Genomic DNA, 21,076 nt, shown 5'->3' with positions numbered 1-21,076 from the left:
TCAATATCCAAACTTAATATCCAGTCTTTTTTATTTAAAAAGAGATGATAAAATTTCGAAAAAGTGACTTTGGTGACAAAAGACTTTACATGGATATCTTTAGTGGACACTTTTGCATTTAAAATTACTAAATAAATATTTTAAAATATTATTGTGTTCCAGTGTTATATTGTAAATGTTAGTGAATAAGAATAGAATGATAAGTGATTCCAAACTGTATAAAGCTGTGTACGTGTTAAAATTTGTGTACGAGTTAATCACATTACTAATATGATATATTTTGCTGACTTCATACCCCTAAGCAAAGTTATACTATCAGGTCTGGGCATCAGTGGAAAATGACACTTTAGCTATGATGCACAAATATATATGTAGGCTGGGCTGGTAAAAGTTTAAATCTCATCTTCTTACCTTATGCATGTCAGTGTTTCCTTGTAAATCTAAAATGTTCTCCCTAAAACAAGGTTTTGCTACCTCACCATCTCAGCAGGGTTCCAACACAGTTCTCTGGCCCTTGGATTCTCAGTATTAGACATTATTTCACTACCTCCAAATGCCAGTTCTTCACTGCATGCCTCACCTTCCCATGAGAACATGTTTATAGAACGAGTTCCCACTAATCTCAGATGAATATCTTCATCTGTGCATACATTTTAGAATGTAAAAATGTATTGATTGAAAACATTTCAACGATGTACATCAATTGTTTGAATTTTGTATATATTGCTCTCATGATTTGTTGCTCTTTGACTAGATCGCGTAAGATGGCAAGTCTGTGAGTTGGATTAATGCCTTGTGTGGACTACTAACTGAATTTCTGCAAGGTGATCTGGAGAAGAGCATGTTCATCTGATGTTCTTTTTGTGTGCCTCCACAGAAGACCTGTCCATCAGCATTTCTGTGTCCAATAGTCAAATCCAGGAAAATGTGGTGAGTCAGGATTTACTGTTACTCTCGCACTCTCCACCGCATTTTCACTTATTGTCTCCAAGTTTTCTGCAAAAGACCAGTTGTACACACCAAGTTGACAGCTTTATAAAAAGGAACTACAGAACTAAATTTAAAAAAATCAAAGAACACAGTATATAACAAATACATGAAATCACTACAGACTCGATCATAAGTATGAGTACCTCGTCAGACAGTTTTGATTTGCTGCTCTTAACGTTTTCCCACATTTAGGATATCAGCTCCATTTACCAGATTTTTGCTGATGAAGTGCTGGGATCAGGCCAGTTTGGCATCGTATATGGAGGTATGTGAGGAGATGATTGGCCATTTTTAGATTTTTTTTTTCAATTATTTTGTTTATTTCTCACTTCATGTGCCTCTTCTGTTTATAAACCAAATAGTATTTACAGTCAAAATATGTATTTTAAAAAACTTAAAATATAAAATAAAAATTTCACATCTGTCAAAAGGAAAACACCGAAAGACGGGCCGGGACGTGGCGATAAAGGTGATCGATAAAATGAGGTTCCCTACCAAACAAGAGAGTCAGTTGAGAAATGAAGTAGCCATTTTACAGGTGATACGCCAACCCCACAGAGGAACAGTCTGACATCATTTGCCACCCTTGCCTCATGTAATTGTGACGAGGTCCTTTTTTCCCCCCGTGTGACAGAACCTGCATCATCCCGGCATTGTCAACTTGGAGTGTATGTTTGAGACTACGGAGCGCGTGTTTGTCGTCATGGAGAAGCTCCACGGAGACATGCTGGAGATGATTCTGTCCAGCGAGAAGAGTCGTCTGCCCGAGCGCATCACCAAGTTCCTGGTCACGCAGGTCTGCAGATCATTCTATGTCCCCTAACCCCTCGGTGTCCTTCCAGGTCTGTCCATGTTGAGACCTCTTTGTCTTCCCCCAGCCCTGTTTATGCTGGCTGAGTGCTATGAATGGGACTGTGTTTAGACTAGTCTGGATCTCATCAGGAGGCTTGAGCAAACCTCTGCCTCTAGTGTTGGGGTCTGTGGTCTGAATAGAACAGAGGGGCCACTCCAGGAGGGGTGGGGGGGGTGCAACGGGAGCTCATCTATTAGCTATGGATCCGCAGTCTCCAATTAGCACCGCTCGCCGGCTCTGATGTGGTTGGGAGGCCCCTAACACTGTCTGATGGGTATATATTTCAGTGAAAATGAATGATAAATTTGAGCCAATTTGATTTCCCCAACATGTGTTCTCAACATGCATCATAAAATGTATTTATCTTGTAAATGTGGAAACATATTTGGACAGTACTTAAAGTAAGGCTTAAGATATTAGCTTGAGTTGGACGTGCAACATGTTGCTTTTCTTTCTCGTCTGTAGATTCTGGTGGCTTTGAGACATCTCCATTTCAAGAACATTGTTCACTGTGATCTGAAGCCAGAGAATGTGCTGCTAGCTTCTGCAGAACCCTTTCCTCAGGCAAGAGTCCATTTTTTTTTAATTGCAAACAAACCTACAAAAAGACAACAAAAAGCACCTTGTGTGCTCGTGAGGATAATTAGTGCTTTTTTCCCTCTGCAGGTAAAACTGTGTGACTTTGGGTTTGCTCGCATCATTGGGGAGAAGTCTTTCAGGCGTTCCGTGGTGGGCACCCCAGCCTACCTGGCCCCAGAGGTTCTGCGCAGTAAAGGATACAACCGCTCCCTGGACATGTGGTCCGTTGGGGTCATCATCTACGTAAGTCTGAGCGGCACCTTCCCCTTTAACGAGGACGAGGATATTAACGACCAGATACAGAACGCTGCCTTCATGTACCCACCGACGCTTTGGAAGGAGATATCCTCAGAAGGTAAGAGACCATGGCGTACTTCGTCCAAAGCCGAGTAAAAATATTTCTTCGGGTTTTACCACTAAATGCTACGTTCTTCCAATTAAAACGATGACCTCAAGAGAACTTCACAATGAGGCATTTTTATTTCGCTCCTTTAAACATTTTATGCTGCACAAAGTGAGACCGAAGTTTTTCCAGTGTAGGGATTTTTGAGGTAGTATTTGTATCTTCTAAGTTTCTTATTATGTTTGCTTCTCTTTTACCAACATTCTGTTTAAACATATTAGGCAGTAGTTACAGTCTAGACAATTAGTCGTCTCGACAGGGATTTTCCTATATAACGTGGCTTACCATACAATTTCTTGTTGCTGAATAATGAATGCACTATACACTACAATGAATATGTTAATATGGTTGCTGTTACACCAGCCATTAAGAGGTGGGTCCAGTGATGGTCAGATTATATTATAGAGGTTCTAACCACAATTACTACAAACTGCAAGTCGCGTGCCACATTTAAAAATCTATTCAGTATAATTATTTGCAAATGGTCCAGCGTCTGGTTTTAATACTGTTGTGGGTGCTGCACTTGAACCCGCCAGCCCTACAGTAGACGCTAAGTGCGTAAGGGACCAGGCTGCCCACCCCCACGTCTGCTGTCTCCGACCTTTAAGCTCTTCTGAGTCACTCACTAAACCCCCCCCAGACGACTGCTCTGTCTCAACCACAGGAGACAGTCCCGCCCTTTTGCTCACCCACGGTCTTACCTCTTTATCAGGGTCGTCTTAAATGTGATCAGAACTTTGATGGGAGATCTTATTAATCATTCGTTTTCTGGTGATTATTTGGTCTGTTTGGACCATTTATATCCTATGACATTAGGGAATAATTAGATGACATTTTGATATCATCTTGACATTGAGTTTGGTATTTTGATAAAGATCTCTCTCTATTACTGTGCTGTAATTAGTGACTATGTCACGGTACGGCGGGCCCCCTACTGGTCGCCCCCGTCTACAGCGGCAGCTGTCCTGTCAAGTGTTGCGTTGATCAGGTGGTCTCACCTGAGGGTCGTTTGTTTGTCTATATATGTCTTGTCTTTGTACCAGTTGACCGTTGGTTATTATATCCTTAATTTGGATCAGTTCACGGGTTTTGGTTTGCACACTTTCTGTATTAAACCATCCTTTTTCCCTGAGACTTGGCGTGATCGCTTCCATTTTATTTCGCTCACCCTGCCCGTCACAGACTAAAGTGACGAACACTTTTCTGTAAGCTGCTGTAGATGAGATCATATGATAAATTTTGTAATTATGAATGTAAATGTAAATTTAAAAATGGATTCTCTCCATCGGGCCTCCGATGACATTTTGTCGATTTCTAACCTTGCAGCGACAGATCTCATCAACAACCTTCTCCAAGTGAAGATGAGGAAGCGTTACAGCGTGGACAAGACCCTCAGTCACCCGTGGCTTCAGGTGAGACAGCTCCGCCTACACCATGCCGACGCCCCCACCCCCCCACCCCAACCCCCTGGGCTGACTCGCACGTGCTGACCCTGCTCCACCAGGACTACCAGACGTGGTTGGACCTGCGGGAGTTCGAGACGCGCCGGGGCGAGCGCTACATCACCCACGAGAGCGACGATGCGCGCTGGGCCGAATACGCCGACGAACACAGGCTCGTCCACCCCAAACACTTCATCATGGCTCCCAACCTGGATGACATGGACGAGGACCCCTAGCCACCCCGCCAAGCAGGACAAGGGATGGAGGGCAGGGCTGCCACTAGGGGGCGCTAGCTCAGTTAACAAACTGAGACCACAGCACTGTGCTAGGGCAGGTGTGGACCCAGGCAGGATAATGCACTGCAAATCATTACCCTGGTGTTCTGGCATCTTGGATACAGTTCAGACCCATGTGTGATGATGAAGGGTTTCTCGGTTCTCTTATTTCAGGTTAATCCTAGTCAGAGTACAAAGCCTAACTGGGCGTCATGCATTCTGCTCTCTAGCACTGAATACCCTACGTGTAAAGGTGCTGGTCTCCGTCTTATTCGCAGATCGAGTGCTCTCTGTGTTAACTATTTTTTACGTGAATGATCAGAATTTGGACAACAGCACTAGGTGATGTTACACGTGGGAGAGAAGGAGAAGGATAAGGACCCTACTTATCTGAAGGCTACTTTCACATGGCCTCGTGTTTTGTAATCAAACTGGAAGCGTTTAGAGTTTTTTTTTTTTTTTAAATATGCTGGCTGAAAATGTAAGATTTTACACTTAAGTACGTGCAGTCAATAACTATAAGGAAATACACAGTTCTTTTTTCTGATAGTCCACTTGAGAGAAGGATTGACCGTCTTACAGGGGCAGAGATGGAGACGTGGGGCACTATTCAGCGAAGCTTACACAAGGCATCAAAACCCCACGCTGTGATCTGATCTGGAACATCTAGTGGATGTTTATTCACAAATAACCCCAGTCATTTGAAATCAGGAACCTTTCATATTCACACACCAAGTTTAAGTGGTAACTTCGCTACATTAAGTGGTAACTTCGCTAGATTGAGTGGTTACCAAAATGTTACTGAGCCATTTCCTGGTCCTGCTTTGCAGACTTCTGTGTGCACAGAAGATGTCTGTGGTGCCTTACACAAAATCCAGATTAGTCATGCTTTGGAGGACCATTTCAACAGCACTACAGTAGATTAACACAACTTCCTAAGATTAAAAAATAAATAAATTATTGAGGCCATTTAAGCATAAGACAGTGGCACATTACTTTTAAACCATGTTGTGTAGGAGTTTTTTATTTGAACTGCACAACTGACAGAACGTGGATGCATGGATGTATAATAGTGGCAGTTTTCAAAATTATTTCCAGAACTGGACTACCAAAGAAGAGAGGCGGTAAAAAAAAAAAGACTTTTTGTTCCAGTTATAAATGCTGAAACAACTTCAACTGTGGGCCTGTTTTCACGCAGACCAGAAAGATATGACTGACATTTGAAGCAGGGTCAGTGACTGACTGGTATGTTGCTTCACAGCCCTGTGTGCTTTGGGATGGCATTTGTGTACGTGCGGTGACCCGCCGAGACCTTACTTTAAAGAAGGGGTAGCATCTCTCTCTCTCCAATCTATTTAATTTATCAAACAGAGTCCGCTGGTCAATGCGTGCACACTTGCGGTGGTTTGCCATAGCACAGAATAAGGAGCCATCGTGAGCAGATATGACTGCATGAGATGGAACGTTTTCCATCACATTTTGATCCTGTAGTCTGGGAGAAGAAGGGGTGGTTATTCCCCTGGATCCTTATAACAGTTACTTTATGTTGCCGCTGGATTGGCAGGTGTGAGTGTTTTGTATATTTTAGTACAAAAACAAATAAATGGTCTACTTCATACATGTCATTCTTTTTTTCAGAGCTAAGTCACATAAAGGCATGTTGGAACAATTTATAGGTGGGCAAAATAAAAAAAAAAAAAGGACATGGCTGATTTTGATGTGTTGACGAAGCAAACGTGGAGTTTCTGAAGGTCATACATGAAACGAGCGGATCAAGGTGCCGACACCACCAAGGTTTGTTTGCCATAGAGCACTTTGGGGAAGGGGCTCAGCCAGTGGCTGGAAATCAGTGAATAAAGTGTGTGAGTTCTCAATCAGCTAAAGAGTTCTGCTGGTGCATCAATCACAAAAAATATATATTTTTCCAAGCACTGACAAAGGAATGAAGCGGGTCGAAAAGAGTTGATGAACACGACTGCCTCAGAAGTGACCGCAGAACGGAATCAGCGACGACATCAACTAAAAATACAAACAGACCAGAGCACAAAAGCCCCATAACCTTGTGTGTAAAGAGCATAAACCCCGGAGCCCTTAGCAATAATAACACTATGGTCAGATGGACTGACTTTCACCCGCTTTGCTACATCTGGACATGTTTACATTTGGAGAATGCCAAAGGATGCCTTAAACCCACAATGACCAACTGTTAAACATGGCGGTGGATCCATAACACCATGGGCAGCCATCTTGCATGAGCCGTCAGGTTCGGTGATTTCTTTGTGGTTGCGTAACGGCCAAGGAATATGAGGCCAGGTGCACCCTATGGTGCAATCATTGTTCCCTCATGATGTTCCCATATAGCAGTATCACCATGGCCTCATGGACCATGAGACATGGACCATCATAACTCCAGGATGCAATCCAGCTTTCCATTTCTTCCACAATCAACAGATATAACCATCAGTGAGCTGTACTGGCGTGGTCTGAGTGCCGAGTGTGAAGGCAATCGACTCCGCCCTCAAAGAGCTTCTCAAAAGCACATGGCGTCTCTTCTCCTTACCACAGAGTATGAAACTAATTCTCCTCGTCGTGCCACATACACATGACCCGTACTTCTCGGGTGAAATGTGACATTTCTGTCACAGCACATCCAGCTCAACATAGAAAACACTCACCAGGCGTCTTTTCAATGTGCTTCTGTTGCAGAGCTCCACGTGGCTGCAGTGTTCACCACTGAAATGCTCAATAAGAGCAATGCATTCAAAACCGGGAGGGGGTTCAATGGCTTTCTAAGAGCGCTGGAAATTAGCTCAGTGAAAGTCTATTCCTTGCTATTTCCATCATGTCCACCACCTGTAGTTATACAGCAAAGTCTTTTTTTGCTTGGGCTGTGGCTTTAAAAGAATTCAAAAAGGCACTGAAATTAAATGCTTGCTGTTAACTCTTACGGGGCCACGTGTTGACACCCCAGGCTTGTGTGCTTGAGGGAGATTTCTCTTCATGTGCAATGCTGGTATGTGTGTGTGTGTGTGTGTGTATGTGTGTGTGTGTGTATGTGTGTATGTGTGTGTGATTCCCGCTGCTCTGGTGGCACCACATGTCACATGTAATGTGCAGCAGCTGGATGCAATTGAGTAACCACTGGCCATCAAGGCAGGCAGGCTCCCCCCATAACACTGCAGTGATGAGGGCACTCTTACAGCAGCGTCCACCACTGCGCATGGATATACATACACATGTCAAGGTTTTTCCCCTTCCTGAATATAACTTTCCTAAAATATTATTTTTAGGAAACGAACTGTAATCAATACTGTAATAACTCAGAGAGACTCATAAATCATCATTTTGAAGGTGCGGGAACTAGTTATGCTACGTAATCTCATAATGGCACCGCAGACAAAACATTACTTGACATTCGGTATAATGTGTAGCTAGCTAATAGCTTTTCATGGCTTGTGTCCAAAGACACTCACCTATAGCTCCGAGGCACTCTGGACTGGAAGGGCAGTGTCTCCACCCACCAGCAGGAGGGGAGGGTGTAGGAGGCTCGGGGAGGGGGTCTCCGCTCCGTCCCATGGGCTGGGGTAGACTTGAAATGAGCTGCTTTATCTGCTCCCTCTTCAAATTGCTTAAAGATGCCAGTCATGGCACATGGTTCTCTGATAAGTGCTCATCTTCCAGACAGAGGAAAACCCGACAGACAAATTGGCTCTCACCCCATTCCATTACCAAAGCTTGTGAAGTGAGGAGAAGTTTTTATTTATCGTCATAGTGCCATTTAGATAAGGGGCAGGATGTGGCTGGACTGTTCCCGGATCAGTCAGCTGAGTGATGAACATGTCAAACATCAAGGGCTAATAATAATAATAATTAAAAAAAACCTTCAAACATCCCATTTAATCTTTTGCATAATCACAGTCATCACCAATTCATCTTACAGGACTACGTAGGTATATTCCTGAATGTATACCTTACTGGAGATTCACAGGAAGTGCACAAACTCATTCTTCCATGGATAGCGCAATAAGGCGACGACAAGCTGAAGGATTTGTTCCGTGTTCTCCTGACCTGCCGAAGAGCAAACGTGAGCCCTGGATATGTAAATGGTTCAGGAAGCGTCGTGCAGATCCCACAGGAAAGTGGGAGGGGTGGACAAGGGGGGTGGGGGCCCAGCTGGTGGTGCCAAGACAGGACGTAGAACCGTGGTCCTCCCTGAACTCAGAACTGTGGTCCGGGCCTCCACCGTGATGGAAGACTTGGCCGTCCGTTAGACGTCGGAGAAATGCTGAGATGAGAAAAGTTCGTAATGCCCGTGTTGTGTAAATATTCCCGATGAAGTCCAGATGTTGGCGCGTCGTGAGCAGCACTTCGGCAGAGTGGAAAATGACACAGGCCTGCTTCTTTGTGAGCCATGCCATTTTCCAAGTGATACGGCCAGTTCAGTCGTACCCGGATTCCCAGTCAAACGTGGGTATAAATAAGTGTAAGGGCAAATATTTGATAATGTACGTCATAACTTTACACTTATTAGATGATGTGATTGCTATAATCACAGTTTGTTATTCACAGTTTGTTATAATCACTTTTATTATTATTCAACTTGTCACAGTTCATTCACTTTGTGGAAGTAATAATAAATATACAAATAACGAAATGATTACTACTACAACGACGAAGATTCTACTATATTCATTACAGTAGCAATTGATTATTATTGTATTATGTTTACATGTAATGTCATCTATGTTGCATTGGAACATATCAAAAGGAAAAATTGAAAATTCAATTGCTATTATGAATGTTTCAGTACAGTGGGAATTTCATCTACTAGATAAAGTCTCTGGTGAGTCCAGTTCAATTCCTTTTTGCACCACTAGGTGTCATTCTGCTCACAAAGTTTATACCAGGCTTCAAATGGATCATTGTCAAGTACATAACAATAAACTAAAACACTCAATACTTGCAAAAACACACTTTAAATTGCTGTAGTTTAATTTAATTTAGTCATTGCTACATATTTTTTTTTTTTTTTTTATATCAGAATGACCTATAAATCAACATAATTTTCTTTTTTGGCAATACTGGAATGTACACGCAGAATCAGGTGTCGTGTGGTTGTCTGGACTAGCCGTGAAACACAGATCATGTTGCAGTCTGGAGCCAGCGTTGGGGTGGTCTGTGTGACGTAGCCGAGTCAGTCTCCTCCGAACAGGCAAACAAACCAACAAACAAGCGAGCGGACTAAGAGCAAATGAGCTGCGGGAGCAGAGTGACGGGCGGTGGGCGAGGATGTTTGCAGTAGCGCAGGATCTATTTCATGGAGGATTCCCACTAGAGCAGCCAAGCAGGACCTTTGATGGGCCCCACAGGCAGGTGTGCCCTCCAGCTGCACACACTGCCTGGTAGGGATGCAAACCGAAAGTTGTGGTGTTGTTTTTGATACTTTAGATTTTTTTTTAATCTTAATTTCATTATAATTTTAAATACTGATGTTTCTTTCCATACGAGAATAAAAATGCAATGATTTTCTTGCCAATGCCTTCCTGGTTCCTTCAGCTAGACTCTTATTTTCTTATTCAGCTAGACTTTTATTTCAAGAGGATAAAGACCAATGATGGAGGCAGTGGTGAAAAGCAGGTGCACAGTCATTCAATTAGTCAGTCACAGCTTTGGTGATGATTCTCTCAGTACGCTCTGGAGCTATACTAGTGTTGCTTAGGCCCTACACATTCAAACACTGTTTGGATCCTTCATTTATCTAACGTGCAATCATCTGGAACACATGGTCAATTTGCTCTTCAATTGTTTTCTCCACATTAAGGCTCAGGTGAGAGTTTAAGGGCCTGATGAGCTGTTGACACCCCTGTTAATCTGTATGGTGGCCAACAGTGCTCTAAAAACGTCAAGTGCCTGACAGTTCCTTGGTGTTTCACTAGTGTCACGATTAAACTGAATTAAAACTTTTGATGGATTCATTTAGAGGTTCAATTATGATTTCTGTGAAAGGTTGATCTTTTCTGCGGGGGAGAGGGGAGGTGTGGAGGAAGTGAATCCTGATGTGCAGAACAAAGGGGCCAGTCGCTCTGGACCCGCCGTCGCTGGCCCGCTTACGGGGCCCCAGCTGGGCGGAGAAGCGGTCCCGCAGTGTCACCCCCACTTCCTGCGAGTGGCTGCAATACGCAACTTCAGAAAGGGGAGGGGGAGAGATAGGCACTGAACTCTCAAACAAGTGGCAATATTTGCTCACCTGAAACACACACGACTCAGCAATTGAGGCCCGGGGCAGGAGAGAGCACCCGCCTTGCTCAAGCAGCTGTGGAGCTAAGAGGAGTGGGAAGGGGCAGGAAGCATGGTGACTGGGGAGCGGCCCCCCCTGCTGGGCAGCTGTTTATGGCCAGCCGTGCCATTGTGTTTTATGGGTGGGAAGGCCGTATTTGTCCTTAGCCGCAGGAGGCTGATGAAGTGCTAATCTGCCGAGTGGCTGCGTCACTGGAGCCCTGCTTGTTAGCGGGCTAGCCTGTTAGCCGTCGGAGCTTGTAAAACTCAGTCTGGATTCATGGGCTCCCCTGCCAAGGGTTTTCACGGGTAAGCAAACACAGGCTGGGCCCTGATGAGACACACTGACCGGCTGTGGGAGCTCTGAGAGAGCTCTGTAAGAGCTCTGGGAGTCACAAGCTAGGGGAACACAAAGATGACCCCCCCCCTCTCTCTGCTTTTCAGTAAACTTAACAAATTAGACATCTCCATATGGATGGAAGCTTAGGTGAGTGTGGAAGGGGAAAACAATCAGACGTCTACAGATCTGGCTTCAGTCTCAGAACTAAAATAATAAAAAGGAACCTTTTTTTTTTTTTTAAACGATTGCTCACACGGACAACAAAAAAACTACAACTCTAAACCGGCGCAACAGTGATCCAGTAAACACGCTGGCTAAGTAAAATCGAATCAGACCGTGCCAGGAAGTGGGATTTTTGAGGAGCTCATCGAGGTGGAAGCGAACGGCAGATGGGCGGCTTGCGAGTCTGGCTGATGTGGGCTCAGGGCAGCAGCCGCTACGGGTGCCGCAGTAATCCCAATCTCACCAGTGCCCCATCAGGACTGGGATGCAGATAAAGCGTCCAAGGAGCAGACGCAGAAACAATGGGAAATGGGAACTTTGGACTACTGTAGAACCGAGGTTCTCAAGGGCTTCTGAATATCTGGCTCAGTTAAAAAAGACAGAAACATTTGTTCTTAGCAATATTATATAGATAATGTATATAATGTGGGGTTTTTATTTTTTAGGATCCAGTCTCAGACGCAACTGTTCAGGAGATGTTAGGAAATCATATGGGAATAAATAGCAATGAGCTATGCAATGGGTATGCAAGCATCTGAATAGTATACAGGACCATTCTTCAAGAAAGGCACATTAGACATGGTCACCATGGTGTTTCAACAAACTCTAATGATTTATCACTTCAGAGATCCAGCCATTCACTGCTGTGGATGTGTTTAAAAAATCGTCTTATGAAGGAGACAAGGACAGGGCTGATGTTTGGGTTGGGGTTATAAGGACAGGGCTGATGTTTGGGTTGGGGTTCGGGACAAAATAGCTTTGTAAAGTGTTTGATGAGCAATACTTGTTGAGCATGAAATGAATACCCAGTATTTTCAAGTACTCAGTAAGATGTTATTTTTTGGAGCTTTGTACCAGTCGTGTTTGTCTAACTGTCCTACCTTAAATGCTCTGTCAGCTACAGTTCTTTTTCCCAGGTAAAATGCTTCTGCTAGTGTTTGTGGTGTTGCCATGACTTTTTGACATGAACCCCAATCATTATATACATGTGCTGTTACTGCTGCATCTAATGTTTAATGTGGCCACGGATCATTTGACATCTTTCAAAACCAGTTAGCTGACTTCTACGTTTATAGAAACAGACAAGTTGAAATTCTGAACTTTAAAAGCATATTTTAGAGCTTAAACATAAAGATCCATAATGGTAAAGAGAACCATGACAGAGCAGAAAGGGCCCCACGGGAAAACGGGCAGAATGCAAAGGTTAGCTGTGCGGCCTCTCGTATGAACTATGGTAACGAGGGAAGCGTGGGAATTATTCCGATAAAATAGTTATTTTTTATTATCAATAAATTCATTGCAATGTGGTGAGTTTTCGAAATGTAACTTCAAAATGTAACTAAGGTTTTCCTTTACCCATGGATGTCAGCATCATCTGCAGACCACATACATTACAGCTAACACATGCAGCTGTAGATGTAACACACCAGATGTAACTAATGTGTAGCTAGCATTGCAATCTGCAGGACATGATTTGGGGTCTTCATTATTTCTACATTATAGTAGAAAAGTTTCATATGAATGATCAAGAAGAGTAATTCAAATTGCATAGTTATGTCTACTTCACACATAATAAACTTTTTGTATAAATGTACAAAGGAGAAATCCAAGGTTTTTTGTGGTAACTACACCTGCTCATTGGCACGGGATGGCAAATAGTTCTAGCCACTGGCTTGTTTTTCCAGTGGATATGCTATTGCCTGATTATTCTGCAATCAAATGGCCAATGGTCTTGAAATATACATGGTGGACCAGAATAATGACAGTGATGGTGTGGATGGATGGACCGTGTGAACAGGACACTTGCACTTATTAACCCAGAAACACAAAATGTCTTCATCTCCAATTTAATTCATAATACAAGCATTGCCTTTTTCCGTAATTTGGTCTGTGCCTCGTGGAGGTAGAGGCAGAAGTAGCCGTACTCTTCTGTTAACTTCGGATTTAATTCCCGTCACCACCCCTAATGAATGACTTTCCCTAATGAATTAATTTCAACTGAAGCCACGTTTACTCTCGAGGTGTCAGCTGAGGAGTGAAAATGTGTCGTCGGAGTGTGAACGACGACGGCTCCTGCTTCAGGAGGGAGGATTGATGGTAGTAATATTTAAGAACTCCTCTTCCCACGGGAGCGTGCAGTTTAATTAGCATACTGACGTTTGCCCTCACATTTAATTGCTTTCGGTTTTGTAATTAAAACGCGTGTTGACTTTGCCTTTCCCTCACTGATGAATAACAATGGAGGGTTATATGATATTACACTTTTGCTGTGGTGTACATTAAAATGGACAGATTAAAATAACAGATGTAATCCAAACCATTTTGTGCCTATCCACTAATAGTTTGTCAAGCATGGCGAAGCATTATAATGCATTAATCTTTTCAATTAAAAGATCAAGCATCTCAAGACTTCACCCAGGGGCTTAGTTGTGTTCTCTTCTTTGGCTTTCGGTGCTTGTTTAAAACTTCCATCCATTTGGGCCATTCATGCTCAAATTAAGAGCTGTTTGATTTTCCACCTTTGCCGTGTTGACCGGATGTGGATTGGCACCTTGTTGGAGGTACGCATGACTATGCCGCCGTCGCTTTAGCATGACAAGAGGAGCGTATTGCGGCCGCCCCTGGATACAGACCACATGGAAGCCCAGCGCAGGGCATTCCCCAGTGAATACTGCTCAATATCAAAAAGGTGCGTATTTGAGGAAATCCTTAGCCCATTTACGGGAGTGTTTGCACCCAAAGCCAACGGGCCCCTGTGCAATGTCTTACGTACCACCCCTCTGGCTGTGAATGACACCTCAATGGCCACCCTAGGTTTTCTTTCTGCTCCACCCCTCGCTCCGGCGAGGGGTGTGTGCATTCCCCGTCAAACTACTTTTGAGATTCATTTCCAGGTAAACACGCTTTGGCCGGCCACAAACCTGCGGCCAACAGCCGTTGTCACAGCTGTGGGAGATAATGGTCGGCCCAACTCATGCCCCGCTCCGGAATGTTTACAGTCACCACAGGGCCGACACGGCAAACACTACTCTATTACTCTCCAGGGGAAGAAAAAGGATGGTCCAGTTATTAATTTTATTTTGACGAATCACATTCTTAACCTGTTGGCCCTTATTTACTATATCAGGGAACCCAAGAATTAAAAGCACTGAGAAATGCAACCTTACACTGGGCATCAAAAGCTTGATGTTTTTGTGTGTTTAGAAAAGCTTGCTTTGAACGTGAGGACTCTAAGTAACACATTCCTGCAAATAGCGGGGGTGGTGGTGGTGGTGGTGGTTGGGGGGGGGTGTCAAATTGAACCTCCCACCTAGCTTGCAATGGCAACCTAAAGTCTTAAAAGTTCACCCCAATAATTCTGGGCAGTTTAACGACTCGGCCAGAAGTGCAGTGAATGTGGGCTGGATAATCAGCTGCATCACAGGTGTCGGATGGCATCGGTTAGGGAAGCGGGAATTTTCATGCCAAAAGTTTCCCAAATGAGAGCGGTGACATGCTAAAGTGCTTCTCATCCTATTGGTTGATATTCATGGGTTCATGGGTCATACAATTTGCAGTCAAGACTAACAAAAATCTGTTACAACGCATCATTGAACCTCCCAATGGCGTTCCACCCCAGCCTCTAAAAAAATAACCCAAAACTGCGATGCTTATATAATCTGAGCACTGAGATTTCCTGGGCTGGTCCTGAACCACAGGAGACTGAACCTGAACCTGTCTGTATCTCATTATGACTTATAATACAGTTGAACTCAGAAATGCGAGTTCAACAAAGAATACTTCTTCTAGACCTCCCATGAGAGGATGTGCAAAATGCTTCAGAAGCTTAAAAATAGCTTGACCCTTCTGCGATCTTCAACATGAATTCCTGTCTACAATGGGGAGAATGCAGGTCAGTGTTTAGAGATCCCGAGGCAATATTTGCTTAGAATACAGGGCCTAATGTATGAGTTTGAGCAGGATCACCTAGGTGCCACCCACAGTGCTGGCACATTGCAACACACAGAAAGCATTCAGATACATGATGGATGGCCCAGTGGTTATTGTATAAGCACAAGGACAAAAAAATCTGCCTAAATATGAACAGAAATAAATGTGAGAATTTTGCAATAAATATGAGAATTTTGCAATGAAAGTTCCAATAGTCTTTTGCTACATAATAATTGAAAGATCTGGGCTGGATGGATTGAAGAACCTGCCAAATTCTACCTCCGGTTCGGAGGAAATTAGACCCAAAGTTTAAACCCATACTCCAGCACCTTCTGTTTGCTCTTTTTCATTTTGACCAAATACAAAAAAAAGTGACCTTCGCTACTAAGTATGTTCACAATCTGTACTCACACATGAATGATTAACTTGAGACAAAATATCCCAAAGTCCTTGATGCTGCACACCTGCCCAGCACGGCACAGTGACCATGTGTAACAGTAGCCATGCTACTTTAAAGAGAAGACTCTTAACTCTCAGAACATTCAGACACATGCATGAAATACAAATCTAAAAAAGGTTTAAATTACATTAATGATAATACACAAATAACTGCGGTAAAGGTTAATGTTGTATGTATCGGTATGTGGTGGTTCTCTACCATAGTCCCTTAGGAATACTTAACAGTCTATGTAAGTTGACCAATTCCATCATGACCTTTAAAATAATGATCCTGTGCCAGTGTTAAAGAGATCTTCTCATTGCAATTAAGAAAGAATATTGGGAATTTTTAATATATTTTAATATATTATATAAATATAATAAGTATTTTTAAGTTGTTAAAATGCACAATTAAAACATATATTATATACATTGATAAAGATTTCATTGTGCATAAAAAAATCATTCGTCAAATACAATTTTAGTATAAATTAAACTCATGTTAAATTTTGCATCAAAAGGCCCTTTCACATTTTGTCATATTGACCTCATGAGCAAAAAGATTTTAGTCATTGAAGTGCATGTATTAATTTATTATGTATTAAGTATGCAATCGTGTAAATGACGGTTCATGCGCATCTGAGCAGTATTCTTGAAACTGAAAACCGAATTCCGTTTAATCGATTGTAGAGCGGTCAAAGGTAGACGAACAAATAACGCCATGAGAACTCGCACGTGGACGGTTTGGCACCGTGATCAGACTTTCTGGCTGCGTGTATTTCAAGGAAATCTTTCAAGGGAGCATAACGTCGACAGGTATAAACGTGATATTAGTATATACCCGTGTAAACACTTATAACGACGTTTAAATTGCGTTATGGTTATCAGGAGGAATAGCAAACGAAAAAGCAGAAAAGGATTGATATAATAATAATAATAATAATAATAATAATAATAATAATAATAATAATAATAATAATAATAATAATAATATAGACTGGACTTGTTGTTGTAAAAATGTTACAGAAAATGTCAAGCATTTCTGTCAAACTGACAGACCTTGCGCGCTCTGTCACGCTGCGTTTTTGCGCCGTCTGAGAGCTCGTTACCTTAACGCCGTTTACACATTACACACAGGTCCAAATAAACTCCAGAGATTATATTGACATTTGTGTGCCTGCGCTGCGCAAATACGTAATCAAACAGATACTAAACGATAACACTGCTGGACAGGCACGTGCCAAACACCTAGGCATTAATGTTAATGCCTCGTGGTTGAGTTATGTATAAACGAGGGAATAAACATCCTTTTAAAAACCTTACCATTGAACCTACACCATCTGGAAAGACATGAAACACACAGATAAACTTCTACACACCGCTGCGGCAAACATGCAAAGTAGCAAATGCACATTTTAAGTAATGATATAATGAACAGGTAAGAATATTGTGATTCCAAAAGGGGGCGCCCTCAAACACAAAGGCATCTCTTTACAAAATACAAGCCGTGCAAGACGGGCCTACATATTAAGATCAGTTTTTAAATGTGAACATGTTATTCCAAAAGAAACAAATAAAATAACATGTTCTGCCGTGTACCTTTGGTCATCAATTCAGCCTTACCGGTGGTCAAACCTGACGTATTTTTTTTTCTTTCTCAATATTTTTGTTTGACTTAAGTTTAAGTATAGGCTATGAAAAATTAAATTACCTGATCTCCAGGATCCTCAGACTTTCTCCTGCGTACCAAACCGTATCAGCATTCGCCTCCGCGATTCGCCTATTTCGTGGATAGTCAAACACATTGGATAAATGTTAGGTTACTTTGTTTAGTGAAGGCAATCAAATCTCACCACTGAGCTCTACAGAATCAACACTGATGACCCGTGTGCTAAGAGCGAGCTCTTACATTAGCAAACTATGACCTGCTACTAGTTACATACATTAGCACACATATAAACAAACCAAAAAGCAACAGGAAATATCGTACAGATCACGGCTATTTCTTTCACGCCGCCTATATTTTAGCCAGTTATGCCAATTTGAATTAATTTGGCTTAGTCAATATAAAAGCAAGTAGATTATTCGCCCGGAATCTGATTTTAAGGTGGATTTTTTTTCAAACTTTCTATAAACACTATCTATACTACCTATAAATCGTGGCATAGGCTACATTTCTTGAGCTAAATAACTTAAACACAGGAAATGTAATTGAATGGAATGTCAAGGAAAACGCTGTATTTAATCATAAAAACGAATGACTAAGAGCATATCAATGTATTCTTAATGTATTAAAGTAAATAATGGTCAACCATGAAAGTTTAATAAATTGTCAAAGGAATACTTAATTTAGTTACGTGCGTCGTCAAAATTTATCTAAAAAGGCTGTGCATGATAAAACCCCCCTTTACAATTCCTCGCCCCTTTATCCTGCTGGAATACAATAAGATTAGGTTATAATGAATCCTTTCAAATGAAGGCTGCTCTTTTCAAGCAGTGCAGGTGTACAATAGGGGGGCAAATCGAGAAGTCTCACGCCTAGGTGTGAGCAGATTATTCAAATAGGGCCAAGTGAAGAAGGGATTGGAGGCTCGCCCGGCGCACAGAGCTATATCATAGCGTTAACAGGCAGGAGCAGGCGTCATTTGAACTCCAGTCATCAGCAGACGCCTCTCAGCGTCCGTGGGCACGGCTGGCTCACACACACACATGCGCCAGCTCTCGACAGGAGAGCACAACTACGACACGAGTATCCTGTGGTTGCAAACAACCACCGGCGTCGCCGCCTGCCAGAGGACGCTCTTGTGTGGGAAAACGATTTGAAAAATAAGAGGAATCCTCCAGGATGCTCGGTGCTGTCAAAATGGAAGGACACGAACACGCAGACTGGAGCTACTACGGCGAGCCTGAGGTGGGTCCCCTAAATACGTATATATATATATTTTTTTCTCGTCAAAAGCCGATTCCGTTTTATACAACTCAATATTAGCCCAGAGATAATATTAACTTTGAGATCAAATATTGACTTGAGGCGCTCCAAATCCTCCCCCATCTCGACGCCTCGCGCTCTCCTAACAAAGTTGTGCTTGACATGTAACACTAACTTCCTTCCTATTGTGGACTTCCATGTATACATGACTATATACCGCAATTACACTCATTATTTTCAGCAAAAAGCGAAAAGAGGGAGGTTTGCTTTATTGTGATTAAACAGTCAGTTGAGTTTCTGTTTCTTGTCTAGTATCCTAGATGAAGTGATTTGGATTAGACTTACAGGCAAATGTACCAATTTTTCCAAGTTTTGTTTGTATGATTTCCCTAAATAAGACTCTTATTCTCTTTCTAGATGACCGCTCTAAACAATGGAAAAGTAGTTTACTCATTTACATATCAAAGCAAATAATACATGTTTTAATTTTTTCCCCAAATTTACGACATATCGAATGTAATGTCGCATTTGAGATCCCATGTCTCTTCCGACAGCTCTTTTGTATGTCTTAATTTGTCACAAAAAGTAACTATTTTCTCTATTTTTCTAGTGTTATACCTCAGTTGGCAACATGAATACTGGACTGGGAATGAACTCCATGAACACATACATGACCATGTCTGGAATGAGCACAACGGCAAACATGACGGCTAACACCATGAACATGTCCTATGTCAATACGGGGATGAGCCCCTCCATGACTGGCATGTCCCCGGGTGCTGGGGCGATGGCCGGGATGGGCGCGGGGATGACGGGCATGAGCGCAGCCCTCAGCCCGAGCATGAGTCCTATGACGGCGCAGCCGCCTTCAATGAACGCCTTGACCTCCTACACCAACATGAACGCTATGAGCCCGATGTATGGTCAGTCCAACATAAACAGATCTAGGGACCCCAAGACGTATCGAAGGAGCTACACGCACGCAAAGCCACCTTACTCCTACATTTCTCTGATTACAATGGCCATTCAGCAGTCACCAAACAAGATGCTAACACTAAGCGAAATATATCAGTGGATAATGGACCTTTTCCCCTTTTACCGTCAGAACCAGCAACGCTGGCAGAACTCAATTCGCCACTCGCTGTCCTTTAATGACTGCTTCGTAAAAGTGCCTCGCTCTCCAGACAAGCCCGGAAAAGGCTCGTTCTGGACCCTCCATCCCGACTCGGGCAACATGTTTGAAAACGGTTGCTACCTGAGGAGACAGAAGCGCTTCAAATGCGAGAAACAGCTAAGCAAGGAGTCCGGACGGAAGTCATCCGAGGGTGGATCGAACAGCAGCTCCGAGAGCTGCAATGGCAACGAATCCCCGCATTCCAACGCGTCCACCAACGACCACAAAAGGTCACTGTCCGACTTGAAGTCGCATCAGGGTCTGAGCCCCGAGCACGCAGCCTCGCCAGCGTCCCAGCAACATCTCATGGCGCAGCACCACTCCGTCCTGGCGCACGAGGCGCATCTGAAGGCAGAACACCATTACTCGTTTAACCATCCGTTCTCCATCAACAATCTCATGTCGTCGGAACAGCAGCATCACAAAATGGACCTAAAGACTTATGAACAAGTAATGCATTACGGTTACGGTTCTCCGATGGCCGGCGCACTATCCATGGGGTCAATGGCGGGCAAAGCGGGCTTTGATTCGTCGCCATTGGCAGCGGACACATCATATTATCAAGGTGTGTACTCGAGGCCAATCATGAACTCGTCCTGAAGTCTGATGGACCTTTTCACGTGTTTGTACATTTGTAAAATTACAGTCTGTGCATATGTATTCTGGATTTTTGACGTTTCTCGTTAATTTAGTGTTCAAGTTTATTAGTAATTATTTTGTAAAGACAAATGTTGTGAAGAAACGAATGTGAACAGCTCTGCAAGCGACTTTGAAATGGACCAAATAACGCGGAGTACGGGGAATCTTTACCGAATGAGAGGGAGGACAGTTCTTCAGTCATTTGTGAAATCATTATTTATGGCCTGTAAATGTGTATTCTTGTAGCTGATGACAAGAACAGAATCTATATTAAAGTGTTATCTGAATTTTTACTGACCACTGTGAATTTGGGTCTCGTTCATTTCTTCACTTGGTTTAAGTGGTAGCCTTGTGCATTATCCTCCAAAACAACCCAACAAATGATTCATCTATGATTTATGAATATCTATCATTGCAATTTGAGTGTATTCTGGTCTTTTCACTATACGATTTAAACATATATAATCTGGCCAAAGCTACAAACATAGTGAGAAACTATAAAAAGTTATATAAACATACAGTGTATACACAAACTAAAGAGCGGTATTTTCCCTTTTCAATCCAAACACGTAGACGGTGAATAAGG

General features: G+C 42.8%; 2 protein-coding genes and 1 long non-coding RNA gene across 4 annotated transcripts in view; 2 read left to right on the top strand and 1 right to left on the bottom strand.

The window, feature by feature from the left end:
* Nucleotides 1-6,158, top strand: part of prkd3 (protein kinase D3) — a 30,587-nt gene extending 24,429 nt beyond the window's left edge. For both annotated transcript variants that reach the window (XM_076979213.1, XM_076979214.1), the window contains 8 exons: nucleotides 878-930; nucleotides 1,183-1,255; nucleotides 1,422-1,528; nucleotides 1,625-1,786; nucleotides 2,309-2,407; nucleotides 2,510-2,777; nucleotides 4,152-4,237; nucleotides 4,330-6,158. In XM_076979213.1, coding sequence (XP_076835328.1) covers nucleotides 878-930; nucleotides 1,183-1,255; nucleotides 1,422-1,528; nucleotides 1,625-1,786; nucleotides 2,309-2,407; nucleotides 2,510-2,777; nucleotides 4,152-4,237; nucleotides 4,330-4,503 — 1,022 coding nt within the window. In that variant the 3' untranslated portion in view covers nucleotides 4,504-6,158. The remainder of the gene's footprint in view (nucleotides 1-877; nucleotides 931-1,182; nucleotides 1,256-1,421; nucleotides 1,529-1,624; nucleotides 1,787-2,308; nucleotides 2,408-2,509; nucleotides 2,778-4,151; nucleotides 4,238-4,329) is intronic.
* Nucleotides 168-20,321, bottom strand: LOC143481259 (uncharacterized). Its single transcript, XR_013121988.1, has 3 exons — nucleotides 19,933-20,321; nucleotides 17,460-17,528; nucleotides 168-996 (listed from the first exon to the last, which is right to left on the bottom strand). It is a non-coding gene; the product is annotated as an uncharacterized LOC143481259 (long non-coding RNA).
* Nucleotides 18,288-20,781, top strand: foxa2 (forkhead box A2). Its single transcript, XM_076979217.1, has 2 exons — nucleotides 18,288-18,659; nucleotides 19,288-20,781. Exons 1-2 carry the CDS (start codon nucleotides 18,594-18,596, stop codon nucleotides 20,449-20,451), a joined length of 1,230 nt encoding a protein of 409 aa, XP_076835332.1. The 5' UTR covers nucleotides 18,288-18,593; the 3' UTR covers nucleotides 20,452-20,781.
* The last annotated feature ends 295 nt before the right edge of the window (nucleotides 20,782-21,076 follow it).

This window comes from Brachyhypopomus gauderio, chromosome 17 (assembly GCF_052324685.1).
Source record: "Brachyhypopomus gauderio isolate BG-103 chromosome 17, BGAUD_0.2, whole genome shotgun sequence".
NCBI lineage: Eukaryota > Metazoa > Chordata > Actinopteri > Gymnotiformes > Hypopomidae > Brachyhypopomus > Brachyhypopomus gauderio.
This window is presented reverse-complemented; position numbering and strand designations above follow the sequence as displayed.

Excerpts from the sequence above, each read along its gene's own strand:
- foxa2 (XM_076979217.1), top strand. The coding sequence starts at position 18,594 with ATGCTCGGTGCTGTCAAAATGGAAGGACACGAACACGCAGACTGGAGC. Across the intron at positions 18,660-19,287 it reads GCTACTACGGCGAGCCTGAG|TGTTATACCTCAGTTGGCAA; the intron begins GTGGGTCCCCTA and ends CTATTTTTCTAG.